This window comes from Dermacentor andersoni, chromosome 11, assembly GCF_023375885.2.
Source record: "Dermacentor andersoni chromosome 11, qqDerAnde1_hic_scaffold, whole genome shotgun sequence".
Lineage (NCBI taxonomy): Eukaryota > Metazoa > Arthropoda > Arachnida > Ixodida > Ixodidae > Dermacentor > Dermacentor andersoni.
In genome coordinates, this window is record NC_092824.1 from 81,549,587 (window position 1) to 81,561,963 (window position 12,377).

Genomic DNA, 12,377 nt, shown 5'->3' on the forward strand with positions numbered 1-12,377 from the left:
TTAAAGTATCAACAACTAAGCTTGAACTCGCACCGCTGCAGTAGTTGTACTTAACTAGTGATTAGCTACGCCCCACCATATCGGAACTCACTTTCAGACGGTGCGGAAGTGAGTTTCATCGTGGTCGTTAGAAGAGCGTCACCTCGGGCCTCACGCAGATTTTCCTATCGGAGTACACGTTGAAGTTAGAATGTGAATATGTGTCGCTTAAGGTCCCCAAACTGTTTAGTCGGTTATCAGGGAGGAAATATAGACGGTGGCTCCTAATAAACCTGGACTCCTCGGGGTTCTTCAGCGTACACCCACTGTGTATGGTACACGAGTGTTGTCGTGCAGCGCTAGCATCGGAATTCGGCAACCTCAGCCAGGAATCGAACCCACAACCGGGGAACCCCATGACTCGTGAATCCGTGAACCCGTGAACCCGTGAACCCGTGAATCCGTGAACCCGTGAACCCGGGAACCCGTGAACCCCTGAACCCGCGAACCCATGCCATAGACACTCAGCCACCACCATGGGGGGGAGTAAACTTTTCCGAGTAGCCAACACGCATATTGTCGATTTACTGAACCTGCAATGACGGCCGTTTGAAAAGAAAATAAAGCTACAAATCTAAGTTCTACATATTCTAAAAGTATGTCTTAAACGCCAAGGTCTTAGGTAAGTATCAGTTTACAGACTCTATCAGTTTACAGACTCTAATTATAACATGTAAGTATGTGAATGTCAATAAATGGCATTTGTCGATGAGCGTAAGGCGGAAACAAAACTGGGGAAAAACATTTTATTAGGTTGCTCCTACAGAGTGCTACACTTGTTTGAACTATAATTTGGCAGAACTTAAAAGTTAGACGGGCAACAGTTTTACGTAAACTGTAGATTACTAAGTGACTTTAGTATTTTTCTGCTTCAAAAGAACATAAACAGGACAAACGCTTGCAGAGCTGCGATGTACGTTGTGTACGTTGTAATTTCAGAGGTGCAGGGTCGCCGATTTCGCAGCGATTCCTTCCGCTCGATTCTGTGTGCCACTGTTATCATCCACCGTCCACGGCCGGCTAATCGCTTTGATAACGTGGGCGCAGCGTCGCTTCGACCACTGGCGAAGATATGTGATAATGCATTTACACGATGTATGTACCACCCGCTGACTAGAGACTGTGGTATTAGGCGAAAATATCGTTTGTATTTTTGAGACATTCATCTACATAACTGTGGTGACATTTACCTTGTATATTGTATGTACCATGTATTTCTTACGTCATAGTCTTCCTGTGAAATCGTTGCGTGATAAGCCCTGTTGCTTGTGTGAAAAGGTTACTTGATATCTAATCTTCAACCCTGTATGTTGTATGATGGAACCATTCAAAAGATAAGGAGTAGCCGGCGCCTCAAATTGTGCGTCAACATCTCCTTATATCGTATCAATAAAAAGAAAGAGCGCAAAACGCGAAAATAAATAGCAGCGGAAAGGCCATCGCTACAAAATCGTGGCCGAGATATTTATAGTTTTACTCGTTTCTAGTTACAGTAATCATAGTTTGTTTATATTTTCAAATGTAACTTCAGCAAATATATCGAAACACCTCTGCACAACGGAAGACAGTTTCGCGTTCTTTTATGCTTTATTTTTCTTTTTTTTTTAAGAGCAGCAAAATTTATTTATCTGGGTTTAGCCTACGGTTTCCTAAACAGAGTGCTTTTCTTTCGTATTACGTGTAGATGCAGCTAAATAAGAGACTCGAATTTCCCTATGCCCTATACACTTTGATGCTTAGTCTACCTCTTTCTTGCAGCGTATTTCTGTTAGAACCTGGGTCCACGTTAACCTTTAAACACCGAACAGTATTATTGTTGCTGTTAATCAAGCAAACATATATAAACACCACACAAGCAACGAATACTTGTCAGGCATATCGCAAGCATTCCGAAGGCTTTCATTGATAAAGTCGAGGCATTGTCGCAATTAAGTTGATAATTGCAGAGCGCATTATAACATTGTGCTCCTACCAAAGCCCCGTACTATATTTCCGACCCATTATGCCATTCCCCAATTGGCTTTGGCATTGAGAGAAAGTACTAGTATTGCATAGTTCTGGCCACTGCCGTCAAGGTCAATTTACGCTATACAGAGAAGCAGTGGTGTCTCATCTTTTTTGTGTTAGTCGTAGTTCTTTTTATATTTGGCTTTTTTATTGTTATTGTTTTGTTTTTGTTTTTTACGTCAGCGCGCGTAGCTTACGGTTCATAGAACGAATTTGAAAGCCGATCATTCTGAATAGCCTGAGGGTGTGCATATATTTGTGGAAGCAGGACTTTAGTGTTCGAATGTGTGACTTTAAAAAAAAACATATTTACTCAGCGGGCCTTCTCACATACCTAAATGTTCAATTCGCCCTCTGTGTCCGGCGAGCCGCTGCCACATCGATTTCCTCGATTCCAAGCGGATGGTTCGGATGACTTAGTGCCGGGCCTTACAACAGTTATGAATGACCTGCAGTATCTGCGCTTCGATACCTACCAATAGGCGGCGTCCAAGTGCACGCGCCAAAACAAGAACACGCACCTATAAAGCGAGATATAAGAAGGAACAAGAAGCATGCGCTTGCTGCGGTAAAGCTAGGGAAACTATGGCGCATGTTTTATTGGAATGTGAAGACGTCTACCCAGCGGTCGATTTAGGCACCACTGGCCTCCTTGAAGCCCTTGGGTTCAGCGGGAGCAGTGGGAAAGTAAACATGTCCGCAATAGGCATTAGTAAGAGGCGATTGGAGGATTGGTGGACGAAAAGTTGGAAAACGACAAAAAACGGAGACGTACAAAAGCACAGTTAGCAATAAGGGATCAGAAAATTTGGGTGTGGGAGTTCATAGTGGTTTTTTTTTTTTTTTTTTTAACTTAGGTAGGACATGAGGCAGTATAATAGCAAGAGCTTGGTGGCGCAACCCACCGCCCCGTTCCAAAGGGGACGCTCATGACATCCATCCATCCATCCATCCAGCCACGTTTCCCTTCGAGTGTAAATACAAGCAGGTCTCGGAGGCTATGCTTTTGAGGGCTGCACGCACCCGCAGACACTGCTGTCACGGTCGTCACGTGTTAGATGCCACACACAGCGGCTGCGGCAGCTATCGTCGGCGCCTTCATCGTGACTTGCCTTCGCGCCGGGTAAAAACGTCCAACACGAGGCCATGGAGGCCGAACGAGTACGCGAACAGCGTTCACAACGAGCGACAGAGCTTCGGCTACCGCTGCACAAGCTTCGAGTGCACCCAGCCGAGGGCATCACAATGTCCTAACTTTAATGCAAAACTATGCAGCGTAACTCGTGATGGATGCGATGGAGAAAAATAAAGAGTTGGGGAAACAACGCCGTCGGTGTTGGTCGATATATCGAAACCCGTTATTTGCGACCGTTAACGAGTCGTGCGTAAAGCGCAAACGATGCGGTCGCGAAGCGGCGTACTTGTTTCTTTTTTTCCCGCCGTCACCGCTCTCGCAGTGACATCAATTACCACGCAGACGGGCACAAAAGTTATCGAAACAGAAAATGACGGCTTATATATGTGCGCACATCTTGTATTGTGTTTTTTTTTTTTCTGACTAACAAGAAATTTACTGATTTGAAACGTGCATCTGAACATTGGATACACGACTGTAAAAAATGCTCACGGTACGAGCTGCACGTCTTGGATAATGAGCGCGCCGGGATCGCGACCGAGGAATACGCAACTGCGAAGCGGTTGCTGCCAATGCCGCGGCTTCGCCCAGAGCTTTGCCTCGTACTTAATAATTCGCACATTTACTCGAGAAAACTATGCTTAACTAGCAGAGAGCACAAACTTCGGAGTTATAAGGCTTGCGAAACGCGTGTATAAAACGGCGCCTGTGTACGGCTTTAACTGCTTCTGTGCGCGTACATTTCTTGCCCGAACGTAAGAAGCAGTCTCATATTTAAGCGATCTCGCTCCCATTATCCTGGATGTAGTTATAAGATACCCCAAATAGTTGTAGCGGATGCTAAACGGATGCGTTCCTAGTTGCGGCATCAGTTAACTAGACGTTTTCCTGTTTTCGTATCTGCATTAATCTGCTCGAGAATCCAATTAATTGCGCCAAAGCACGCATTCCTTATCCTGGCGAGGTGCTTTTAGTTGTTTCGTTTTGGTTTGCTTTGCCTCTCTCCACGTGATGCTCGCTCACATTTCACCGTCTGCCCAGGCTACCTGCTCTTAAATTGAACGGTACGCAACAAAAAAGAGGGTAACGTACAAACTCGGGTAAGAGCCGCCCCTGTTATTTTTTATTCTTTTTTATTTTTTGCTAACTTGACGAGGCACGCTATTTAGTTTCTCCGGAATGATGGCACTGAGCAACATTCCCAGGGTTAAACTGGGAATGTTAGATTCAAGAAGGTGAACGAGACTGGAACTCAATAATGTGAACGAAAACGGCACTATTGTAACTCAATGAATAAAAACGTCGCAAGAGTTATGCAATGGCATGGGTTCAGATCCTACCTGCGGCAAGTTGTTTTTCTCGTCATGTTTCATTTCCCCTTATTTTATCATTTCCACATGTAAATTAAACAGGTAGTTTAACGTGTACTTTCTTCGTTACTATGTGTGTAGGTCGCCAACGCTCTTCCTCTATGTCTATGTGCGTCTACTAACGCTCTGGTGCCATACACGTGCATGTGCATTACATAGATAGATAGATAGATAGATAGATAGATAGATAGATAGATAGATAGATAGATAGATAGATAGATAGATAGATAGATAGATAGATAGATAGATAGATAGATAGATAGATAGATAGATAGATAGATAGATAGATAGATAGATAGATAGATAGATAGATAGATAGATAGATAGATAGATAGATAGATAGATAGATAGATAGATAGATAGATAGATAGATAGATAGATAGATAGATAGATAGATAGATAGATAGATAGATAGATAGATAGATAGATAGATAGATAGATAGATAGATAGATAGATAGATAGATAGATAGATAGATAGATAGATAGATAGATAGATAGATAGATAGATAGATAGATAGATAGATAGATAGATAGATAGATAGATAGATAGATAGATAGATAGATAGATAGATAGATAGATAGATAGATAGATAGATAGATAGATAGATAGATAGATAGATAGATAGATAGATAGATAGATAGATAGATAGATAGATAGATAGATAGATAGATAGATAGATAGATAGATAGATAGATAGATAGATAGATAGATAGATAGATAGATAGATAGATAGATAGATAGATAGATAGATAGATAGATAGATAGATAGATAGATAGATAGATAGATAGATAGATAGATAGATAGATAGATAGATAGATAGATAGATAGATAGATAGATAGATAGATAGATAGATAGATAGATAGATAGATAGATAGATAGATAGATAGATAGATAGATAGATAGATAGATAGATAGATAGATAGATAGATAGATAGATAGATAGATAGATAGATAGATAGATAGATAGATAGATAGATAGATAGATAGATAGATAGATAGATAGATAGATAGATAGATAGATAGATAGATAGATAGATAGATAGATAGATAGATAGATAGATAGATAGATAGATAGATACCGGGGATGAGAAAGGGATGTCACGCTGGCGCGCTCCCCTTCTCCTCTCACCGTTCGAGCATCACTTCCCTGTGTCTTCCTCGAGTCTCGCGCGCGCGAGTGAGCGAAACCTCTTCATTCGTATTTTCTCGCCCGCAGGACGTGGCGCTAGACGTCCCAGCGGCACTAGAGAGAGCCGGCCGGCCGGCTGCTACCGCTCCTATCGTGTCGGCAAAGAAAAACACGCGCCAAGTCCTCAACAAAGAGCATATAAACTCGAAGCAACAACAAACGCGCTATGACCAGACTCTCCTCACTCCCGTAAACGCGCCGTCTTCTCGCTTTGGTCTTCTTCTTCCTGCATCTTCTGCTATCTCTATTTCTTTCTCTCTTTATCATTATTCTTCTCTTTTTCTTTTGGTCTCTACTATCCTCGCTTCGCGTTTTCCGCGTCGATTCTGTGTTCGAGCTTTCCAGGGGTGGCCAAGCACGGGCACCCCGTCGGCTCCCTAGGGCCCGCGCGAATGAATGAGCCAAGCCGGCCCATGTTTGCATGCGACGATCGATCTATCCTGCCACTGCGCGCCGGCCACCTGGGCCAACGCGAGAGCTGCTGTGCAAACTCGCCGCGAGCGCTTTGGTGCCACCCCAACTCCGCTCTCTGTCTTCCCTCCCTCGCTCTACCTCTCTCTGTCTCCTTTGCTCTCTCTGTGTAACAAGGCGCAAACCTGCAGCCCGGGGCCAAAGAAGAGCTATGCACCATCAAGCACGTCCCGCGTACAGCGCAGCACTGTTTACAGGGCTGCCAAGTTCGGCTACTTTGGCTCAGACGACCCATCCACGCTTTCGGGGGCATTTTATAACCAAAATATTCTGTCTTCTCTTACACGTCCCCTCCCCACTTCCCTCCGTCACCTTTTGAAAGATGCTAGAATCCACAACTTCTGCAACCATTTTGATCGCGGATTCGTTCGCAATGTTTGTTGTTGTTTATTTTAATCCGGCATGAACTTTTTTTTTTTACGTGTTGGCATTCTTACGGTGCTTCACGCACTTTCTGGGGGCTAACTACGTGTGTTTGTTTCTAACCGTCTTCCCGCGTACCTGGGTCGCTGCGTTAGTCCATGGTCGAGTGAGTAAGGTGTTGGAGTACTGTGGAAGCATCCTGTGGAGCCTCTCTCACTTCTCGCTGTGGACGGTGACAGCGGAGCGAAACTGAGAAATCAGCTAAGAAAAGCTAACTTTACGATTTAAAACATAACAGAGACGTTATCGAACCGATAAATTTTTCTATATTACACACTTGGTTATAGCACTCTTTGGATCTAACGAGACAATACCAGCAGTTTTGCTATGCAATGATGGTTTAGTGTTTGTGATGCAAATAACCTAGTTACCTTGGTGTAGTGAAGGCACTGGATTATGGTTTCCGTTGTCGCTATATGGTTGGTCATTCGCTTTCGTTCTTTTTTTTTTTTTGTAGGTAGATCATGTTATGATTCACATTACTCTCAGCCAATTCGCATCATCTTAGACGCCACCATGAGTATCTCGCAAACACAACCGTAGCTGCGAAAAGGAAAGCATTGAGGCATGACCGAACCTCCGTAAAACAAGAAAATTGGTTATTTAAATGAAACCAACCTAACTTCCGCTCTGACTAGTTTCAGTCTCGGCTAGCTCACACGAAACACATTTCGTGGGAGATCTGAGTATTCAGTTGTTTACTTTTTTTATCACTCCTGAATCTTTTCATTTGCGGGAATTCCGAGGCTTGTATCGGCATTTAGAGTGCCAAATTTCAGGCAGTTGGAATGCGTCTGCGCCAAATACGAAGATATTGTCGCATTCTTGCTGCGAAGTACGATTCCATATTTAAAAACGAAGCAATATTCTTGCGCTATGTTCAGGAATTTCGATGATTTGCACGTTATAAGCGCGCGCAGTAACGCCCGCCGCTTGAGCGACACGATCTTTAGCAGCAGCTTCGCATTACGCAATATGCAAATCTGAAGAAAGGAAACTCTTTCGAATATTTGTACATCCTGGATTGAAACTGCTTTTTACATCTTTTATCGGTTAGAAAGCATCGGGAAATCGGCGTTTACTTGAGCGTGGACGTTGCGTCGGGCTTTTAAAGTGCACAATAGTGGAGCTCAAATTATTTGCCTATAACTGGTTTAACTACATGATAAGATTACTACAATCATGAAGTCTAATACCAAATGTTCGGCAATCCTGGATGCACAGCTAACAAACAGGACAACGGGACAACGATGAGAAGACAAGGCAGATATGGAAGTCTGTAATGGACCCTGGTAGTATTCTTGTTATTACACTGCTGCTATTTTCCCACTCTTTTAGCATTCTACCGCCCCGATTCATCGGGATCATCATAAGCGCCTAGTCATTTCGTTTGACGTGGCGTGGCCAATCACCGTCCTGCCTGTGGGCCCTGATTTAAGGAACAGTCATCGTGATCAATAATGGCCGATTTCTCGTAGCGTCGAGTGTCGTGAAGACTTGTACGCTGCGCCGGTACTTCATAAAATGCAACGAAAGTTACTAATCTCTCCTGCAAATACCCCAAAGCCGCACAACGTTCGAACACTACTTAGTCATGGCCGGTCGGGCGGCCCCTGATGCTGCACCCTAGGAATGACCCGCCGCGAATAGTTTTTCTTTCCCTCGGAAGTTGAGAGCGTAATGGAAAAGAAGGGCATCGTAAAATTGCGCGCAAACGATTCCAAAGCGCTGAACGCTCCCCGTGAGGGCCGAACGTGTCGGGATTACCATATTTCGAAATTCCCTCGCGAGAGTCCCTCCCCGGGCCCGTCGTGACGGATTGCCCGGGTAAACTTTCTTGGGTGAATAAATGCGGTGGGAGCTGCGATGTACGTCACCTCCCCCCCCCCCCCCCCCCCTACACGCGCACACACACGCCGGTCCCCGCCCCCCTCTAACTCCTTGTTACTAAACAGTGCAGCGCTTACCGAAGCTGGGGCGCCGACGTCATTCAGTTTCCAATCAGGGACAGATAATTTTGATGTTTTCTCGGCTTGTGAGCTGGGCCGGCGCAGCCTGAAAATTGCCAATCGCGAACGCCGGCGACACTGTGGTCAACGCCTCGTGGCCAATCACCGGCTTCGAACAGCAGGTTTCTGAAGTACGATCCTACTGCCGGATAAGCGTGCACCCTTGACCTAGTTTCCTGCATGTGCCACCACTAAGTGGAACACATCTGCAAAATGTTACACTTAGTGCGACTTATGTCAACCGTATGTCCTTTAACGTTGGCCCTTTCTCCGGTCGACTTTGTATCTGCTGATGGATGTATCGAACTTTTAATATCGTCGCACATAAGTTTCGCTAAGTATGTGGGACACCCCGTTCTGGATAAATTTCTCCAAATAAGTCAAACATATCATCAAATAAAAAAGGAGGTTACACTAAATTTAGTGTGGCTTATGCGAAACAAGATCGAGAGCGTTGTTGTAGCTTCCACCGCAGTGCACAGATTTAGTGTATGAGAGACTCCATCACGTGGTGCGCGCGTATGCACGCTTCGGGGGACTATATATATATACATATATGGGGGGGAACGCGGCATCGCAGCATCAGCAGCACGCAAACGTGCTATAGTGTACTATCAAAGAAACGAAGGAAAAAAAAAGGCTGATTGATTACGCCTGGGACCGTGGCGCTCAAAATACGCTCGCAGTGACGGGGCCGATGCTCAGCAATTTTCCCACGGGGCTCACAAAAATGTCGTTTTTTTTGCTAAACAAAGGAGTTTCGTACGCATCTTTTCTCCTTCCTTTTTTTTTTATTTTTCTTCCGCGAAGTTTTCTGGCCAATCAATAATGGCGGGAGGCATTAATTGAATACTTGCTAGTAGCCTGGAAGCCTTCGAAACACCATTATGAAGCGGGTTGTCGGGAGGGGAGGAATCACGCCGCTCTTCGTCGACCACTGGCTTGCGGTTCTAAAGCGGTACTGAACCCTGCCTGTGATTTGAGCAACAAATTTATGTTAATAAAGCGGCCAATGGGGCGTACGGGGCCTTTTCTAAATAAATTTTGTGAAACAGCTGCAAATAAGTTGGCAGCTAGACAGTGTTGAAAACGAATTCTCATTTCTATCTCTCTCTCCATTAATTATCAAACTATCGTACATCAAGCCCACTCGACGCACTTTCGATGTTGTCAGACTCGTATTTGTAAGGATTGCATGTCGCTTAACAGCATACGTGCTAAAGGGGCCGGGGCAATCTTAGTGGAGCTTCTGCTTCCGCAGCAGAAGCTGTAAAGTCGGTAGAAGTAGGTGTGAAGCAACAAGTACAGAAAAATTAAGGCATCTGTAAACACTGCTGTGCATTCTTCCAGGGCTGTGCGTGTCCGTATGCAGATTTGTTCTGACTGTCTCGAATTCTTTTTCTTATGATAGACATTCGTACGCTGTAGCATTGGTAAAATTTAATGCAGTCCGACGTAAATATTGTACGGTAGGAGGTTCATGCCTGATGAAGGTTGCCGCCATTCCTCTATGCTTTTCCTCCATGCTTTTGGTGATTTAACCACTTTTATTTATTTATTTTGTATTTTGTCATTTTTATTTTTGCTCTTGTAGAGCCTAATTGAGCATAGTTTGTTGGCATGGTCAATTTGACTATTTCTGCGCGCTCGATATGGTAATACCTTCAAAAAAAAACTTACTCTATTTTACTCCTTTTCGTTACTCCCTTTTTCTAGGCGTCGCAGGGCAACGAGGACGTGTCGGTGATTCCAGAGATGGAATTCTGCCAGAGCCACAAGATGACCATCTTCCTGGGCTCAATATACGCCTACAAAGGACTGCTCATGGTACGTACACAGAGGGAAAGATTATGTGTACAGGAAAAGTGGCGCCCTATAAAATATGCTTTTTCTTTTTTGTTTGTTTGTTTGCCCTCCTACCCTTCTCCCACCGTCACAGGAAACCAAACTCGCGTTCTAGCACAAATCTCGCACTTGATTTTCTATTATGCTTCACGGGTTATCCGTTGGCCGCACGTTTGTTTGGCGCACTTTGTGCGGGCAGATTTTATTCATATAATTTGTAAATAAATAAATATCTTCTTTTCTGCCCACATATTCTGCGTTTACCACATCCCCCCAAGACTACTCTGCCCTGGGAGATGTAATAAACGCAGAAGATGCTGAAAACGCCAACCGGAAGGTAGTCTGATTAACTCCTCTGATCTTCATCTTTTCTTCTTGCTCTCTCTCTCTCTCTCTGTCCTGCGCATCAAAGCGCACTACGACTTGCTTTAGCACGCCCATCAAGCAATGACAACGACAACGTGATTCAGACCGAATTGACTCCCACGTTTGAGATGTGCACACAGCAGCGTAGCGTATACGAGGAACAATTTTGGGCTAGAACGAAAGCACTTGGCGCGGTTTATCGCGGCAACACAGCACACACTTGTACGTTGTATGCGTATACCCACCGATGTGGGTATGGGTGGTGCTGGTGGTGGTGACCGCGCCTCTCTCTCTCTCTCTCCCCTTCTCCCGCTTCCGCAGGCGTTCGGTTGCTTCTTGGCGTGGGAGACCCGTCACGTGAGCATACCGGCGCTCAACGACTCCAAATACGTGGGCATGAGCGTGTACAACGTGGTCATCATGTGCACCATCGGCGCGGCCATCTCGTTCGTGCTGCGCGACCAGCAGGACGCCGCGTTCATCATCATCTCAGTGTTCATCATCTTCTGTTCCACCACCACGCTCTGCCTCGTGTTTGTACCCAAGGTGAGACTGGTGAGCCCATTTCACACAACGCTCTACGTGTGGCTCCCTTCTCTCTATCTCTCTCTCTCTCTGTCCGTGCCTCACTGACTCCACTCACTCACTCACTCACTGCACCCCCAACCGACCAAGATCACCCCACCCCGCCTGCTCCTTGCATCCGACCAACCCTGCGCACATCACCTGTCACGAAGTCACTGCCCATCACTTGCGCACCCCTTGAAAGTGAGCACCAGAGCTGTGTGCGCACCACCAATGTTCCACACCGCCGGATGAAGGCATGACGTAGACTTTTTTTTTTTTTTTTGCAGGAGAGTTACCGAGGCTCTACAGGGGAAGGACTGTCAGTCTTTTTTTTTTCTTGCAAATTGAACATTTTTTTTCATAAATTGCAGATTTATTTCACAGACAGAGCCGGAATATTGGAATGTCAAATTGTTAGAGAGGAATGAAAGAGCGAGACGATGATACCTAAGAAATAGCAGACGCAAGCGCCAAAAAAAAAAGAAAGAAATTGAGGACTGTATGGCCTCGTCGTAATAAAGGCGGAAGATCGAGCACAAAAATAGAAGCAAGTCAGACGATACCGTGATGCGATGAACTGTTTTACAAATGGCTATGTCCGTCGCTCAGGCCAATAAAAAACCGGCGACGAGTGTTTCCCTAGCTTCGAGGAGCCTTCGAAGACCTCTCGTGTGCATGCCATCCGCGCACTGTCCCAAGACTTCACACTGTTGAGGACAGCTCGGCAACCAAAGCTGGCTCAAAATATTCGGAAGCCGAACCAAAAGGTTCACGTGGAAGCAAACTGTCGGAAACAAGACCGTCGTTGAAATGTGGTGCGTGCTTCTCAATAAAAAAATATAACCAGTTACAATTAAACATTCCTTATTACCAGTTTAAAATCTAGCACATCATGCTTTTCATAAACTGGTAACTTTTCAAGCTGCAAACCGCTAGATCTTGAAGGGAATCG

General features: G+C 44.9%; 1 protein-coding gene across 1 annotated transcript in view; it reads left to right on the forward strand.

The window, feature by feature from the left end:
* GABA-B-R2 (gamma-aminobutyric acid type B receptor subunit 2) overlaps nt 1-12,377 on the forward strand; it is a 377,441-nt gene that overhangs the window by 341,289 nt on the left and 23,775 nt on the right. Inside the window, exons 14-15 of the mRNA XM_050167418.3 lie at nt 10,364-10,474; nt 11,180-11,404. Of these exons, the coding sequence (XP_050023375.2) occupies nt 10,364-10,474; nt 11,180-11,404 (336 nt within the window). The remainder of the gene's footprint in view (nt 1-10,363; nt 10,475-11,179; nt 11,405-12,377) is intronic.